At 41.1% G+C, this 14,937-nt stretch overlaps 1 protein-coding gene across 11 annotated transcripts in view; it reads right to left on the bottom strand.

The window, feature by feature from the left end:
- MPPED2 (metallophosphoesterase domain containing 2) overlaps positions 1–14,937 on the bottom strand; it is a 195,735-nt gene that overhangs the window by 131,738 nt on the left and 49,060 nt on the right. For 6 of the 11 annotated variants that reach the window (XM_008269263.5, XM_008269265.5, XM_070064513.1 and 3 more), the window contains exon 3: positions 3,988–4,169. The exons of 4 other annotated variants lie outside the window; for them this stretch is intronic. In XM_008269263.5, the coding sequence (XP_008267485.1) occupies positions 3,988–4,169 (182 nt within the window). Of the gene's footprint in view, positions 1–3,987; positions 4,170–14,937 lie in introns of those variants that run through there. One more of the 11 variants, XM_089310114.1, reaches the window with a different exon arrangement.

Genomic DNA, 14,937 nt, shown 5'->3' with positions numbered 1-14,937 from the left:
TTGTTTACAGCCTTTGTTCCTGTATTTCTGTTGCTCCCTCTTATATTTAAACCCCCCTTTTAAATCACTATTGCCAGTCCCTTTTAATCTCTTCTAGAGTCTATGCTGCCGGCTTTGTTGTCTCCCTCCACACTATTTGTTCGAAGTTGTGTATAGGCAGGGATTGCCCTAAGAATGGTATAAGCTTTGCCACAGAAAGCTTCCTCACAACAAGCAAGGAGCATATCATTATTACGATGCCCATTTTACAAAGGTGCAAGAGTTAAGCTACTTGGGGCCGGTGCTGTGGCGTAGTGGGTTGAGCATCTGCCTGCGGCACTGGTTTGGGTCCCCGGCTGCTCTACTGCTGATCCAGCTCCCTGCTAATGGCCTGGGAAAGCAGTGGAGGATGGTTGAAGTGCTGGGGTCCTTGCACCCACGTAGGAGACCAGGAAGAGGCTCCTGGCTCCTGGCTTCAAACAGGCCCAGATCTGACCATCGCAGCCATTTGGAGAGTAAACCAGCAGATGGAAGACCTCTCTGTCTCCCCCTCTCACTGTCTGTAATGCTGCCTCTCAAGTAAATAAATAAATCTTTCAAAACAAAACAAACAGAAAAAAGATATAGTAACTTAAAAAAAAGAGTTAAGCAACTTATTAAAGGTAGCAAATTCAAAGCCAGGTCTTCTCTCATGTTTGTAATCACTACATGTTAGACTACCTTTGCATCCTTTGACTGTGCCTGGCTTGAAGTTCTATTTCCTTTCCACCCTGTGCTGTGCTAATTCATCTCATAAGTTACACTGTATTAATAACTTTTCCTGTTGTACCTGCCAGGTGAGATACATATATATTAACCAGGGCCCAACATCTCTGAACCAACAGAGAACTTGTGATGGGATTCCCATGCCTTGCAGCTGGTAGGTCAGGGTGAGAGTCAAGATGGTCACGACTTCAATACATCTTTCACATATTTGCAATATCGGCCATGAATAAACAGCTACTCAACTTCCACACCAAGCTGTCAGAACCCACAACACTTCTTTTAGATGAAGCCTAAAAATCTGCAAGCTTCTCAGATGTCCCAAGTCCACTCATCTCATCACAGAATAATGAGGGCAAAGGGCTCATGCTTTGGAACCAGAGAGCCCCAGGCTTACTAACAAAGTGAACCCGGGTGAATTACCTGGTCTTTCTGAGATCCTTATCTATTAACTGACCTTGGATAAGTTAACCCAGGCGAGCCTCAGGTTCCTCACATCTAAAATGAGAATAACAATAGCAACTTCAGAGGGATGTTCTGGAAATAGGAGTGGGTGACCTGTAGTAGGAAATGCAGTCCGTGAGACCTATGCTGGTGAGAGTTGAAAGTCCTATAATGGCAAAAGCCCTAAACTGATCTGACCCCTGACTCCACTCTGCCAGGATTCCTGGCTGCAGCTGCTGGACGCACCCTTTGCAGGTGAGAGGTTCCTGACTGAGCCAAGTGGCAGCGTGTAATCACACACCATCTCGCACCCTCTGAGCACCGCCAGGTTGCCTGGGTAACAATGAGCTATTCTGGGCCCTCTCCATGGGATCCCTACTTCTCTACCCATATCCCATGAGCTTTCTTTGGTCTCACATTCTGCACCCCATGCTGAGACCTCTTCCTCCTGCCTTACAAGATCAGAGGGGAAATGAGCAGAGAAGGAACTGGCCTCGCAGCTGGGCCTTAGCATTTTATTTCCTTATCATGTTATTTCCTTAGCTACGGCACATTTCCATTTACTGAGTACTTTTCCTTATAAAACCTCCAAGTGTTTACCTCTAATCTACTAAATAATTCCTCTGACCTCTTCCTGTTTTTATCCTTTAAATATCTATTGATGGTTCATTCACCACATCCCCCTTTCAGTTATTCGTGGCCCACAAAAAGTTACTTGCAGCAATCATTTACTGGTTAATCTGTACAACAATCCAGAAAGACAGGTAGTATCAATCCTTAGTTCTCAGAAGGAAACAAGGGGAAAAGCGAGGTTAACTCGGCTGCCCAAGGTCAGCGGCTAAACCAGACTGGACCCAGGATCTCACCTGTGCTGTATTCTGTAAACACTTCCCACAGTGCTGTTCCCTTCCTTCGGAACTCCACACTGTCAGTTTAGGTTGGTAACTGCTGTGTTGGGATTTAGTTGTCACAGAATAGTCTAAAACTGTCAAAACTCACCCCAAAATAATTGTGAGTCTAATAGTTCATAGATAAAAGTGCCTGAAATGAAGAGATGGTGCTTGCAAGCAAATTCTATAGAGGTTAAAAAAAAAAAAAAAAGACAATGGAAGTGAAGAGATCTGGATTACAGACCCAACTCTGCCTAAATGAGACGTCTCTAAATCCCTATGTCATCTGTAAAAGTAAGACTATCCTAAATGATATTTAGAATATCTTGCTGTTTTAAATAAGGCTGACTACCTACTGAAACAGCCCCAAATGCAAAATATCCAACACACAATGCTGCCAAGATCACGGTGAAACGGGTAGCAATCATTTGCTGCTAACAAAGCACACAGCTACAGTGTCCTCGGGAAGCCAGATGCCAATATGAACAAGAATCAGGAAGAACTGTGCATGCTTTAACTTCATAATTTAACTCATGCATGGCATTTTCCCCATTAGAAATAAGACAATGAAAACCAAAAAAATACACACAAATATGCACAATTTTAGTACTAGATACCGGCTTGGGGAGGGGGGTACTGATATCAATTAAAATGTTCACTTTTAAAGAGCTGTCTTCTTGAATAGAGGCATAGAAGACAAATATGGGTGTCATGCTGCTATTAAAGAGGATAAAGGTGGAAATTATGCAAAAACATTTATTCTAACCGATATTATTACATGAAAAGAATCAAAAGTAAAGCAACAGATATGTACTCTGATGTCAACTATAAACCATGTATACATGTGCAAGGGCACATGAAAAATCACACTGGTTATGCTATTCACTAGGCTTACTGTTTATATTTTAACCATTTCTAATGAATTTTATTTTTAATTTATTCATATATTTTATCATTTAATCAATAATTAAAAAATTTCTCCAACCATGTTTTGGGTTGGTGGGAAACAAAATTTTAAATTGTGTGCCTAAATCTCCTGAGTAATTTGTTGGCTGACATCTTATTCATGACACAATCATTCCAGAATAATTTCTGTTCTTGACTATAGTAATAGTTTAGTGTCTTTGGAGATCATAAAATTTTAGAATGTTGGCACTTCTTTCCCTCCTCGATGAGGATTCTTACAAAGATCTTTCATCTAATCCAGGTGAGAATAACCCCATGACCGCCTTGCAATAGTAGTAATTAGCAACTGCCTGATGTAGGGCCCAGCATTTTGGAGAGACTCTATTTATGGGGGCCTCAGCCGCAACACAGAGTTGCTATCATCTTCCTTGCAGTGGCCAGGGCAGTGTCATAACCTTCGGATTTTGGAGCCTACATCCTGGCATCCGGCCGAGGTTCTCAGGGGCTGTGGGGCACTCTCCCGCTCACCGAGGAGAGCTGTTCCAAGCTGCCCTGTGCTGGAGGATCTCAGCTTCACATAAGAGCTTAGCCATTCTTCTTTATTTCTTAGAAATGTTCTCTTGCTACTAGGTCCTTTGTACAGCTTTGATCATAATATGTGGGAAAGACTGCAGAGCCAATGAATTAAAAATATGATTCTTGGTCTCGTGTGTGCCAGTGAACACCCTCATTAAAGCAGAATGAGTGAGATGAGATCGGTTTCAAAGCTTTCCGTCCCTTTGCCCCAGAGCCGCCAAGGCCAGACACTGAAAGGATGCACAGTAAAATTAAATATCTAAAAAATTCATCTTTAATTAACAGAATTGGATTAAAGCTAGACACCATCACATATCATACGAGGAATGGCTGAGCTGGCTTCCAAGTGCTCTAATTCAATTAGGACGCAGTGAGTGACACTCGGACGGGAAAGGTTAATTGGGGCCGCCAGAACGCAATCATTCCTTACCTAACCAGTCATTAAACTTCTTAACCTCTGAGGGCAGTCCCAGCTCGGTGAAATCGCCTGTGTGGAGAAGGATGTCCCCATAAGGCATCTGGATACCATCTGTTCTGGAGTGTGTGTCTGAGATGCAGACAAACCGCGTGTGGCCCGCTGGTTTTGGAGTGTCATATGGGATGGGGTCGACCCTAAAGTAGACATAACAGATCCCATAACAGTTAAACATATTAGAATCCTCACAATTGTCATCACACATACATAATGATTGTTATCTGAGAAAGCACCCAGACAAACCAATACAAAGGCAGAGGAACCCATTATAACCAGGGACTCTTGTGGGATGTAAAGTAGACAGCATTACCCGTCTACAACCCCACTGTGCAAACTCAAAGTTACTTACCTGATAGGAAGACTAAAAGGAAATATCTTACACGGAGAGTCGGAAATAACTTAGGAAACTGAGAGAGTGATTAATGGAGAAGTTTAGGGATATTGAACCCCAACTGGGGAAGCAAAATTATGCTATTTTTCTCTCTCATCTTGCTTCAATTGATCCCACCACTCATTAGGAGATGGATAACTAATTTATTCCTTTTTAAACATGCATAACTTAAGCAATGAACTAATTTGCAGAGCTCAGTCTGCACACGCTCTGCTAACTGAGATGTAGGGAGACAGCATTTAGATTTAATTTCCTTTCCACAGCCATGGAAAACCTGTATCTTGGTGTTTTTGCTAAGAGATTCACAAATCGAATTTTCAGGGAAGGAAAGTAACGCCAAAACAGCAGTGCTTTTTGTTTTTTCTAAAAAATAGAAAAAAATGGATGTTAAAAGAATTTTATCAAGCTTGTCTTTATTGTGATGAATTATCTGCAGTCCCTGTTATACCTTAGGTTACAAGGAATGACCAAATATCTTGGTCAAGATTCTATTCAGTACAAAGAGTAAGCCTTTAAGTGGGTATGTATGTATCTACATATGCATTAATATATGTATAATTTTAGAGACCTATGCACTGTGAAATTACACTAGGGCATAGGAATGAAAAGGCAAAGCGATCAACCCGAAGCAAAGAAAATGAAACAGAACATTCTCATTTAATTGAGTGTAACAAAGTGTACTAAATAAACTTGGTGAAGAAATGCAAATCTGACTCCTCAAGCATACAGTTTTAATTATTTAAGGGGTTTGTAGCAGAGTTAAGGATGCTTTAACTGTATTAACTCTACCCTGACAGCTTCCTTTAATTTCTTTGTAGGAATGTATGCTTATTTTTGGATTATGGGTGAATAGAAGCAGTTATAAATGCAAAGAGAAGGTCACAAGAGAAGCCAATATGCAATGCAGAGATTAGAGTGTGAAGCATTAAATAAGGAACGTATTTCACATCACAGACTCATTCTTGATCGTTAACATGCAGCAGAGAACACACTGAAAACGCACCACAAAATTTCCTATACACGTGGTCTATACAGGCTTTGTTTATTGCTTTTTTGTTTTTCCTTTTTTTAAAGAATCCATCTTTATTTTTTTCACTTTTTTTTAAGATTTTTATTTTATTTATTTGAGAGGTAGAGTTACAGACAGAGAGAGGGAGAGACAGAGAAAGGTCTTCCATCCACTGGTTCACTCCCCCAATGGCCTCAATGGTCAGAGCTGGGCCGATTCAAAGCCAGGAGTTTCTCCAGGTCTCCTATGAGGGTGGCAAGGGCCCAAGGACTTGGGCCATCTTCCACTGCTTTCCCAGGCCACAGCAGAGAGCTGGACTTGAAGAGGAGCAGCCAGGACTAGAACTAGCACCAGGACTAGAATGGAATTTCAGCACTGCGGGAAGAGGCTTAGCCCACTACACCACATCTCCAGTCCCAAAGAATCAATCTTTTAACAAAGACAATTTCAGTGAAGAAATCAAGACATCTTGTGCAACATGGATGGTTACATTTCTTCAATGGTTCGTGCACTTTTTTTAAGAGGAAAAGGAACATAAGAAAGGAGAAGGAGGAGTAAGAGGAAGAAGATGATACAGAGAAACAGAGAGAAGGAAGGAAAGAGAGAGAAAGACAGAGAGGGAAACAGGAACAAACTGTGAACTGGTTATCCAGTGGGTCTAATTAGATACCCAAAAACAAAGTTTATCTTCTGCAAAGAAAAAAAAAATCTTTCCTGTACATGTTGGAAAGTGCTAAGGTCAGTATTTTGTGCAGTGAGTTAGGCTGCCTGTGAAGCTGGTGGCATCCCATATCAGAGCACCAGTTCAAATCCCAGCTGCTCTACTTCTGATCCAACTACCTTCTAATGCGGCTGGGAAAGCAGCAGAAGACGGCCGAAGAGTTTGGGCTTCTACCACCCATGTGGGAGACCCTACATAGTTCCTGTCTCCTGGTTTTGGCCTGGTCCAGTCCTGACCATTGTAGCCATTTGGGGAGTGAACCAGTAGATGGAAGATCATTTCTCTTCCTCTTCCTCTCTCTCTGTCAGTCTACCTTCCAAAAAAATAAAATATACTTTTTTTTTTAAATTGTTATTACCATGAAGAAAATTCACTAATTCACTGAGATCTCAGCAGGAACCTAGAAACCCTCCTGATTACATCCAATGTTGCTTTTCTGGATGCGACAAACGTCTGGTACCTTGCATTCCAACACAGAAACTCAATTACACTCAGTTCCAACTTATGAACACCTACTATCTTCTAAAAGTTTTTCCAGAAAATCAAAGGCTGTTGCCTGCTGCGGCTGACTCTTCCCTCTAAAAGTAACAGGTGATATTTTGATTCCAAAAGCTAAACTGCTCCCTGGGATGGAACTGTCTGTATTTATACTTTACCAACCAACATTGGAATGAAAATTCATCTAGTCAGTGACTAGACCTCTAATTACTTGAATACATTCAAAATCACCTATGTATTTCTTTATTTTCCAGCTGTCAGCCTAATTATATAAAAACAGTCACAACCTCTGTTTGCTATGTGTATGTTGGCCAAGCTAGCACATCCCGATCCTTTGGGAGTTCCTCTCAGTTTACCAGAGGGAGGGACATCATAGTCATTTTGAACTCATAAACAGAAAGCAGCACAGATGTTGACCCTTCACTGTGAATGGGCCTCTACTTACAATTATACCCACTCAGGAGCAGCCAATCATCACATTGTATACACCCTGCTTCCCATTTTAATTTCATACTGGGCAAGACTTTCTGATATTATGGAGAAGACCCACCAATTTCTGAATTGCTTCAACCTCCTTCCTCATCCTCTCCCCTCCTCCAGGGAAACATTTAAACATCAAGAACAATTAAATCTACAAATTAAGTAAAGGCCAAGGAACAGAAAAGTAGGTGGACAAGAAAACGGGGGGAGATTTTTTAACTTTGAGTTGAAATGATGGGATGGCATTGTGGCGCAGCAGGTAAAGCTGCTGCCTGCAATGCTAGCATCCCACATGAGTGCTGGTTCAAGCCCCAGCTGTTCCACTTCTGATCCAGCTCCCTGATAATGGCCTAGGAAAAGCAGCAGAAGATGGCCCACGTGTTTAGACCCTGCCACCCATGTGGCAGACCCAGATGAAGTTCTGGCTCCTGGCTTTGGCCTGGCCCAGCCATGGCTATTGGGGTCATCTGAGGAATAAAACAATGGATGGAAGATCTCTTTTTCTGTCTCTCTCCCTCTCTGTGTAACTCTTGACTTTCAAATAAATAAGTAAATCTAGAAAGAGAGAGAAAGAGAGAGAGAGAGGAAGAAAGAGAAAGAGAGGAAGGAAGGGAGGGAGGGAGGGAGGGAGGGAAAGATGAATCCAAAGTAGACAGCAAGATGAGCAGAGAAGATCTGCCCTATACCACAGATGTGACATCATCCAAGAAAAACAATCAGTAGCATTTGGGAGATGTGTGGAGGACTGACTCAAGATAGAAGATTAGGGAGAGTGGGGAGTCTAATAATATAACTAGAGAATTTATACAGATCACCTGATTGGGTACTGAAGTCCTTTTTTACTCACAGTACTAAAGACAAAGCAAAAGATGGTTTCAGACAAGGAGACAGTAAAGCATACCAAAGCCACAATGTAAGATAGAATAACACATATCACCTGGGCATCCCAGGAAGGAAGACATTCCCACCCAGACAGAGTTGAAAATAAGATGTCTAGTAACATCGCCAAGTCACAGTAGAGATAATTAAAGTTGAGACAATCCTAGGAAAACTACCACTCCCAAATTGGGAGTTTGATAAACACCTTGAAAACAAAACAGTACACAGCTCAACATTTTCACTCTGAATGTACAACTGAGAGATATCTTGGCTACAGCTGGGACATCTACCTGTTCACACTCTGTGAAGACCATCACATTATATTTTCCCATTTAGTTAATAACTTTACCACTCACTGTATAAGCTGATGACTTCTCAAATGACCTCACATATCCCCCAAGGGCACTATGTCAAATATCTTAGTGAGCATCTTACCAAGGCAATACAAACCCCAGAGCCAGACTGAAATATCAGAGTGAGATTTGCACATACATTCAAGTACACCCAGAGGAAACAAGATGACACAGGAAGATAAGAAGAAAATACAGCATTATAAAATCCCAGAGCAGGACAAAACCTTAAGGGGCATCTGGTCCAATGCTTTATATGATGTCTGAATACCCACTAAACCTTCCCTGCCTACTTAGCACCAGTTCTTGTTCTAAGGTTTCCAGAGAAGGGGAGCTATAAGTCTGCTCCTCTCCTCTTGTGAACCTATTACGGATTCTAAGAGTTCTACTCCTTAGAAAGTTTGTGTTCTGGGGCTGGCGCTGTGGCGTAGTGGATAGAGCCACTGCTTGCAGTGCTGGCATCCCATATGGGTGCTGGTTCTAGTCCTGGCTGCTCCACTTCCGATCCAGCTCTCTGCTATGGCCTGGGAAAGCAGTGGAAGATGGCCTTTTGTCCTTGGGCCTCCGCACCCATGTGGGAGTCCTGGAAGACGCTCCTGGCTTCTTGGATTGATGCAGCTCTGGCTGTTGCAGCCAATTGGTGAGTGAACCAGTGAATGGAGGACTTCTCTTTCTAACGCATTCTTTTTCTGCCTCTCCTCTCTCTGTGTAACTCTTTCAAATAAATAAATTAATTAAAAAAAAAAAAAACAAAAAAAGGAAAGAAAGCTGTGTTCCACATTCTGCACTTCTAAGAAAGCTGAGTATGATCCAAACACTTGGTCTGAAGACTGAGTAACATTTCTGGCTGGGTCATTCACTTTGGGCAACTTACTTAATTCAATGAGCATCATTTTTTTTCCTCTACTATAAAATGGTAATAATAATGCCCAGTCACCATACAGGCTCTGATTCCCACTCCACATTTATTCAGAGTATGATACAAAGCTAAGACATGTGCCTTGTCCTCTCATCAGTAAAACAGATATAAAAATAGTACCTATCTCCCAAGACTGTTATGAAGATGAAAAAGTATAATGTACTGACCATATTTAGAACTGTGTCTAGTAGAATATGTAGTGAATATTTGTACTAGTAGTTAACAGTCTTTTTTCTGTTATTATTATTAGTAGTATTTCATTTCTATGACCTCATTCTCCCCTTCTACTATAAAGATAATAGCAGCTACCACTAAGGGACTTTAAGAATTAAAGGAAATCACATTCACAACACCATGCAGTTCTGGGCGTGTAATTCTATAGTCTATAAATACACCTGTTTCCTTCCTGTCATTCCTTCTTTATCCTAGTTTTACACTCTGAAATAAAAAGAGAATAGAAATCAAGTCCCCTTTTTATTTGACGGTTCAAATATTTGAAAACATTTATTTCCAAACTCCTGGAACTTCTCTTCTCTAATCGCATAGCCTCCGCTTCTTCAACTTCTCCTTCAGTGCCACAACGTCTGGTGCCCTCAGAATCCTGGTGATCAACTCCTAAATAATCATTCAACTGATCAGACCCCTTTCTGTTTTGTAGTGTCAGAATTCATGGTCCGTGTGAATTGATGAGCCAATGAGCTGTTCATCAAACACAAACGTTAGTCCAGGCCATGGAAAGGTGACCGTGCTGAACACACTGGCAGATTTTCCTAACAGCAGCCAGAGCTCTCATCTTCAACTGCTATCTAACGAATTCCCCAAGTTTTGTGCCAAGACCCAAATGTTATGGCTTAAAACTTGTGATCATCAAATGCTGATAGGTACCAGTGCATGTTAAAACAAATAAACCGTTCCTACCTACTCAGTCTTGACACATTAGGGTTTTTTATAGACTCCACATATTTACACACAGAAAATAGGATGATGCTATTATTATTTCCACAGTGGAGTTCTCTTTGTTACCTATTATTTTTTTTAATAACAAATTCATTCACTATTGAAAGCCACACTGAGAGACAGATTCTCAGAAAAGGTATTAAAGGGGGATTTATCCTGACTCGGCTTTCTTTAGGACACGTGAGCTGTAAAACCCTTGTGTACATGATTAGCTTACAATGCAGTGTGAAAATACAACATCACCTTTACAAAGTATTTTAATGGGATTTAATGTACTTCATCCACCATTCCACTTTAAAACTGATGCTATACTTATGCATTTCACTGAATTTATCTCTAAAAGTCTTCCAATGTGATGTTAAAACTTTCATTTTGATCCAGAAAATTTAGGTAATATAAAAGTTAAAACAATACTTGTAATGTTATGCCACCCAAAGTGGACACAGAGTTTGATGAACTTGTATGCAAAACCTGCTAGCATAATAATGAATAAATAAATAGAAGATTCACATTAATGGAATCACAGAATTTTTATACTGGAAGGAACCATAGAGATGATCTAATTATCTGTTTCACTTCTTTGCATATCATCTATGTAGCTTTGCCTTACTAATCTGAGCCATTACCTAATTTTTTGTTAAATGTCCTCTTAGTTTCCCACATTTTTTTGTTTTGCAGTATCATCTATGATGTCGTGAAATGGACATGTTGGTTTTATTTTCCAGTTACATATGAAAATTAGTTCATGTGTATTAAAATCTTATTTAAAGTGTGTCTGGTTTAATACATCTCATCCCAATATCAATGGTGCATATTTTGTACTTTGGAGGGTATTGTTCAGGTTCAAAATGACTCATTTTACCATGAAGAATCTGAGTTTGAACTAGAACTCAGGTTTCCCAATTTGTATTTCACTTCTTTTCCCATCCCCTTAATTGTGGAAGCTGAAATACATCTGCACTTAGGGAATAAAAATTATTTTTAAAATTACAAAATGTCAGTAAATCAATCCTCTAAGTGCTGGTAGTCATAAATTTCTAGAGAGACTGCTCAAAATTATTGGAATTATCAAAACAATCCAAGTTTTAGTTCTCCTCCAAATTGACCCTTCAAGTCCCATGTAAGTTACCCAGTTAAATGGAGTGTCCTAAAAACTTTTTAAAAATTCAGAGTACAGTTGCATCGCAAAAGTGAACACTATAACAGTTTGATTTTTACTATACTGGAGGAAGATAGAAGTATTCCTCATTCTCAGGCCTATCTGGTCATAGGGACAAGCTGATTGAGTTTCCAAACACAGGTCTCCTCAGGAGATTATTTAGTTGCCACATAAACCTCAATACAAAAAGCCCTGGTATGAAGCCCAGGGCTTCTGTGTATATTTGTCATCAGTCATCTGTGTGACCTCAGGCAAGTCATTTCTCCTCTTCTAAGCCCTGTTCTCCAGTGTAAAAACAGGGCAGGACCAAAGGCTCCCAAGGTCCCATGAGCAGCCCCACAGTTCAGACACCACTAACGCCCCGTGAAAGACGTCAGCAACAAGTCAGTCTCAACAATGGCTTCAGACATCTTTCTGGTTGCAACCTTGTTTCCTGCTTTCTCAAGCAATGCAAAGATAAACAGAGTCCAGACCCACCCAAACACAATCAGACTCTGTGAGGCTTCACACACAGGGGAATGAAACTGCCATTTGGAACTGTGGACAGTTCCCGTGGCTCTTCCAGGTGTATCTAGTGCAAAGGAGAGCAAACAGCAAGTTACCAACAAAAGTGAAAGGACATATGATTTAATGAAGGTGCTTCAGAACTGGGCTGTTCTCCTACGACTATGAGCTGCTGAAACTCTCCTAGTTAAGCCATCAGGGCCCAAAACAGCAAAGGTGCTGAAACACAGTAAGCATAACAGAGCCAGATGTACAAATACATTCACATTTGTACCAAGGGCACTGCTTTCCCTTAACTGCTGTATCAACACTGTTCTATCACCAACCAATTATAGCTAACAAAGCCCACTGCACAGACTGAGTCTCGTCTATTTTTTCTGAGTACAAAAGTACAGTGCTGACATTCAATGAATATTAAGTGGTAACAATTTAATTCTCTGAACACTGCATGCAATATGAATTCATAGTCTCTCTACTAGTGCCATTTGAGGTGTTTTCATGCCCATCAAGCTAACTACTTTGTCAGCCACTAGAGCCTCTCGGATGGGATATTGTGGGGTCATAAATATCCCACTGGAGATGTACTTTTCAGGGTTAAATGCTTCCCTCGCTTCTAATGTGAGAACCATATTAATCGACCTAAAATTCCGGATAATGGCTTTGCATTTGAGAAAAGAAGGCATGTGACACTGTACTGAATGTCCATTATTCCACACTGTCAGTTGAATGGGCAATCAACAACCATTTATTAAGCACCCACCTAGATACCAGGTAACACAGTCAGTCCTGGAAGGACAAAGTAGCAACAGGAGAGGTACCTTCAAGGTCTGTACTAGTAATCTGTTAATTTACTACAACAAATGCCTACTGACATGCCTGGTAACTACTCACTTAGTCGCTTCCCAAGCATTTATTAAGCACCTTGTACATGCCATAGTTATCAGCAATTCTAAGATGATCCATGTCCTGTGATGAGACAACATGAAAAGTGAAATACTTCAGGATTTCTGAGGTGCTGGGCTATAAAGGAGACAATATTTGGCAGGTCAGGGCATTATAGTGGGCCCAGAACATAAGGCAGCATATCAACTGCAAATGTCAGGGACAAATGATAGGCACTCTTAGGAGATAAAAAAAAAAAAAAAAAAAAAAAGAAAAGGCATGAGATCAGCGTACAGCTGAGCCTTAACTTGGGATTCAAATAAGCAAATAACATGGAATATCAGGAAGAGGAGAAGGATATGGAACTTAGCATGTTTACACCTGTTGAGTAAAAATACATGGCTGGAGCAGAGCTAACGTGACACTGAACAGCAGATTTGAAAGCCTGGTGGGATGAGAGGAATGACCCTCAGAGGGTCAGACTGGGAGGTCTGACCCATACCTAGAGAGCACGGAGAACATCTTCTTCCCCTAGCCAATGGAAGATGCAGAGGGCATACCAAGAGCTGAGGTTCAGAGCAACTAATGCGTTGGGGTAAAGGGAAACCGGAAGAAAGCTTGGCTCAGAATTGACTGCAAAAAAATCTAGACAAGTGATGACAAAGCCAAGCCCAGTCAAAAAGAAAACAGAAAAGAAAGAATGTGAAGGGAAGGCAGTAGAAAATGGATGATGATATCATAAACAGAAACCATCATCAGAATCATGCAAGCGTATACTACAAAGGAGAGGTGGTCAAAAAAGCACTACAACATCCCACACTACTGATTCTCCTAGAGTTCTATCTTGTACCCTCTTCTCCACTGATGTGGATACTAACACGGGGATTTTTTTTTGGCTGAACACACTAACAATGATAATGATGATGAGAAATAGCTGCAGTTTTCATTTAGAAGCCAGGCCCTACGTAATACACTTTACATGGATCATTCTCATTTAATACTTACACAGGGATACCTTGGCTTTTTCTCATCTGATAATGATGTGGAAAATGTCACAGAGACAGGTTAAGTTCATGAGCTGGAAGTCACACCTACCACACCCCATGTAATCCTATCATTAATCAGACGACCCCTCCCCAAGATGAACCTCCCCTCACCTGGGACCTGGGGGCAGTACTATGTAACCACTCCCCTTTTTGAAGCTCTTTTTCTCCCCACCTCGAGCATCCAGAATGTGCAGAGCAGGGTATGAAACTCCCCGTTCTACCTTTCCTGGCCCACTCTCCCTCAATGATGCCCTAGTGCACCTGTGTGTTCTTCTCATTTTCTAAATAAACCTTTCGATGCCGCATGCCATTTGTGCCTGTGCTTAGAATTTTTCTCTAAGTGAAAGGCAAGAGCCTGAGATATTAATTTTGGCCCAACCTAGCCCACAATGTATTGGCAGAATCAGCCAGGAGTTTATTTCAAATGTGGCAGCAGGAACATGATAAGTGGAATTCAAATGATTTCTGTCTCAGCAACGCAGTTTCTAAATCCTGAAAGTTTCTCTACCTTCCAGTCTCTCTTCTCTCAGTGTTTGTGGTTGAGGAAGGTCAGCTAAAATGCAAAGATTAATGCTGTTTCTATTTCTGATTTTGGTAGCTTTCCAGGAGTAGAGGCCAATACAGACTGTTAGTGCTAATGGAATTTGGGTGGAAAGGTGGGAGAAAGAGGGGCTAGTTTGCCAATATTTAAATGTTTCCAAGTTGTTTGTAACATGTTTTTAAGGATAACATGTATTTGCGGAGGATAAAACTTAAGCCTTTAGTTTCACAGATTGATTTTACGGTTCCTGACAACTGGTCTGCCTCAGGTTTTTGATTTTATGGTTATCAACAACTGCTTTGCCTCAGGTTTTTGACTTTAAAGTAAGGCATGCTAGAGTGACTTTTCACGTGAAAAAACACGTGGTTGACAAGATGCCGGCTCCTCATGAGGACTTCTGCCTTCACCGGAAGGTTGGCAACAGACTCCACCCCCAAGATGGCAGCCCCTGTAGCTGGTTGCATGCTGCATGCCAAGTTAGCAGAGCAATTTTTTTTTTTTTTAGTTTTTTATTTTAGCCTTACCCTGGTTTTCTTGCCTCCTGGGGTTTGGCACCCAGGCACAGCAGG

The sequence above is a fragment of the Oryctolagus cuniculus genome, chromosome 1, assembly GCF_051225735.1.
Source record: "Oryctolagus cuniculus isolate XC-2025 breed Fujian yellow rabbit chromosome 1, ASM5122573v1, whole genome shotgun sequence".
NCBI lineage: Eukaryota > Metazoa > Chordata > Mammalia > Lagomorpha > Leporidae > Oryctolagus > Oryctolagus cuniculus.
The sequence above is the reverse complement of the archived record's forward strand: the minus strand, read 5'-3'. Positions and strand labels throughout refer to the sequence as shown.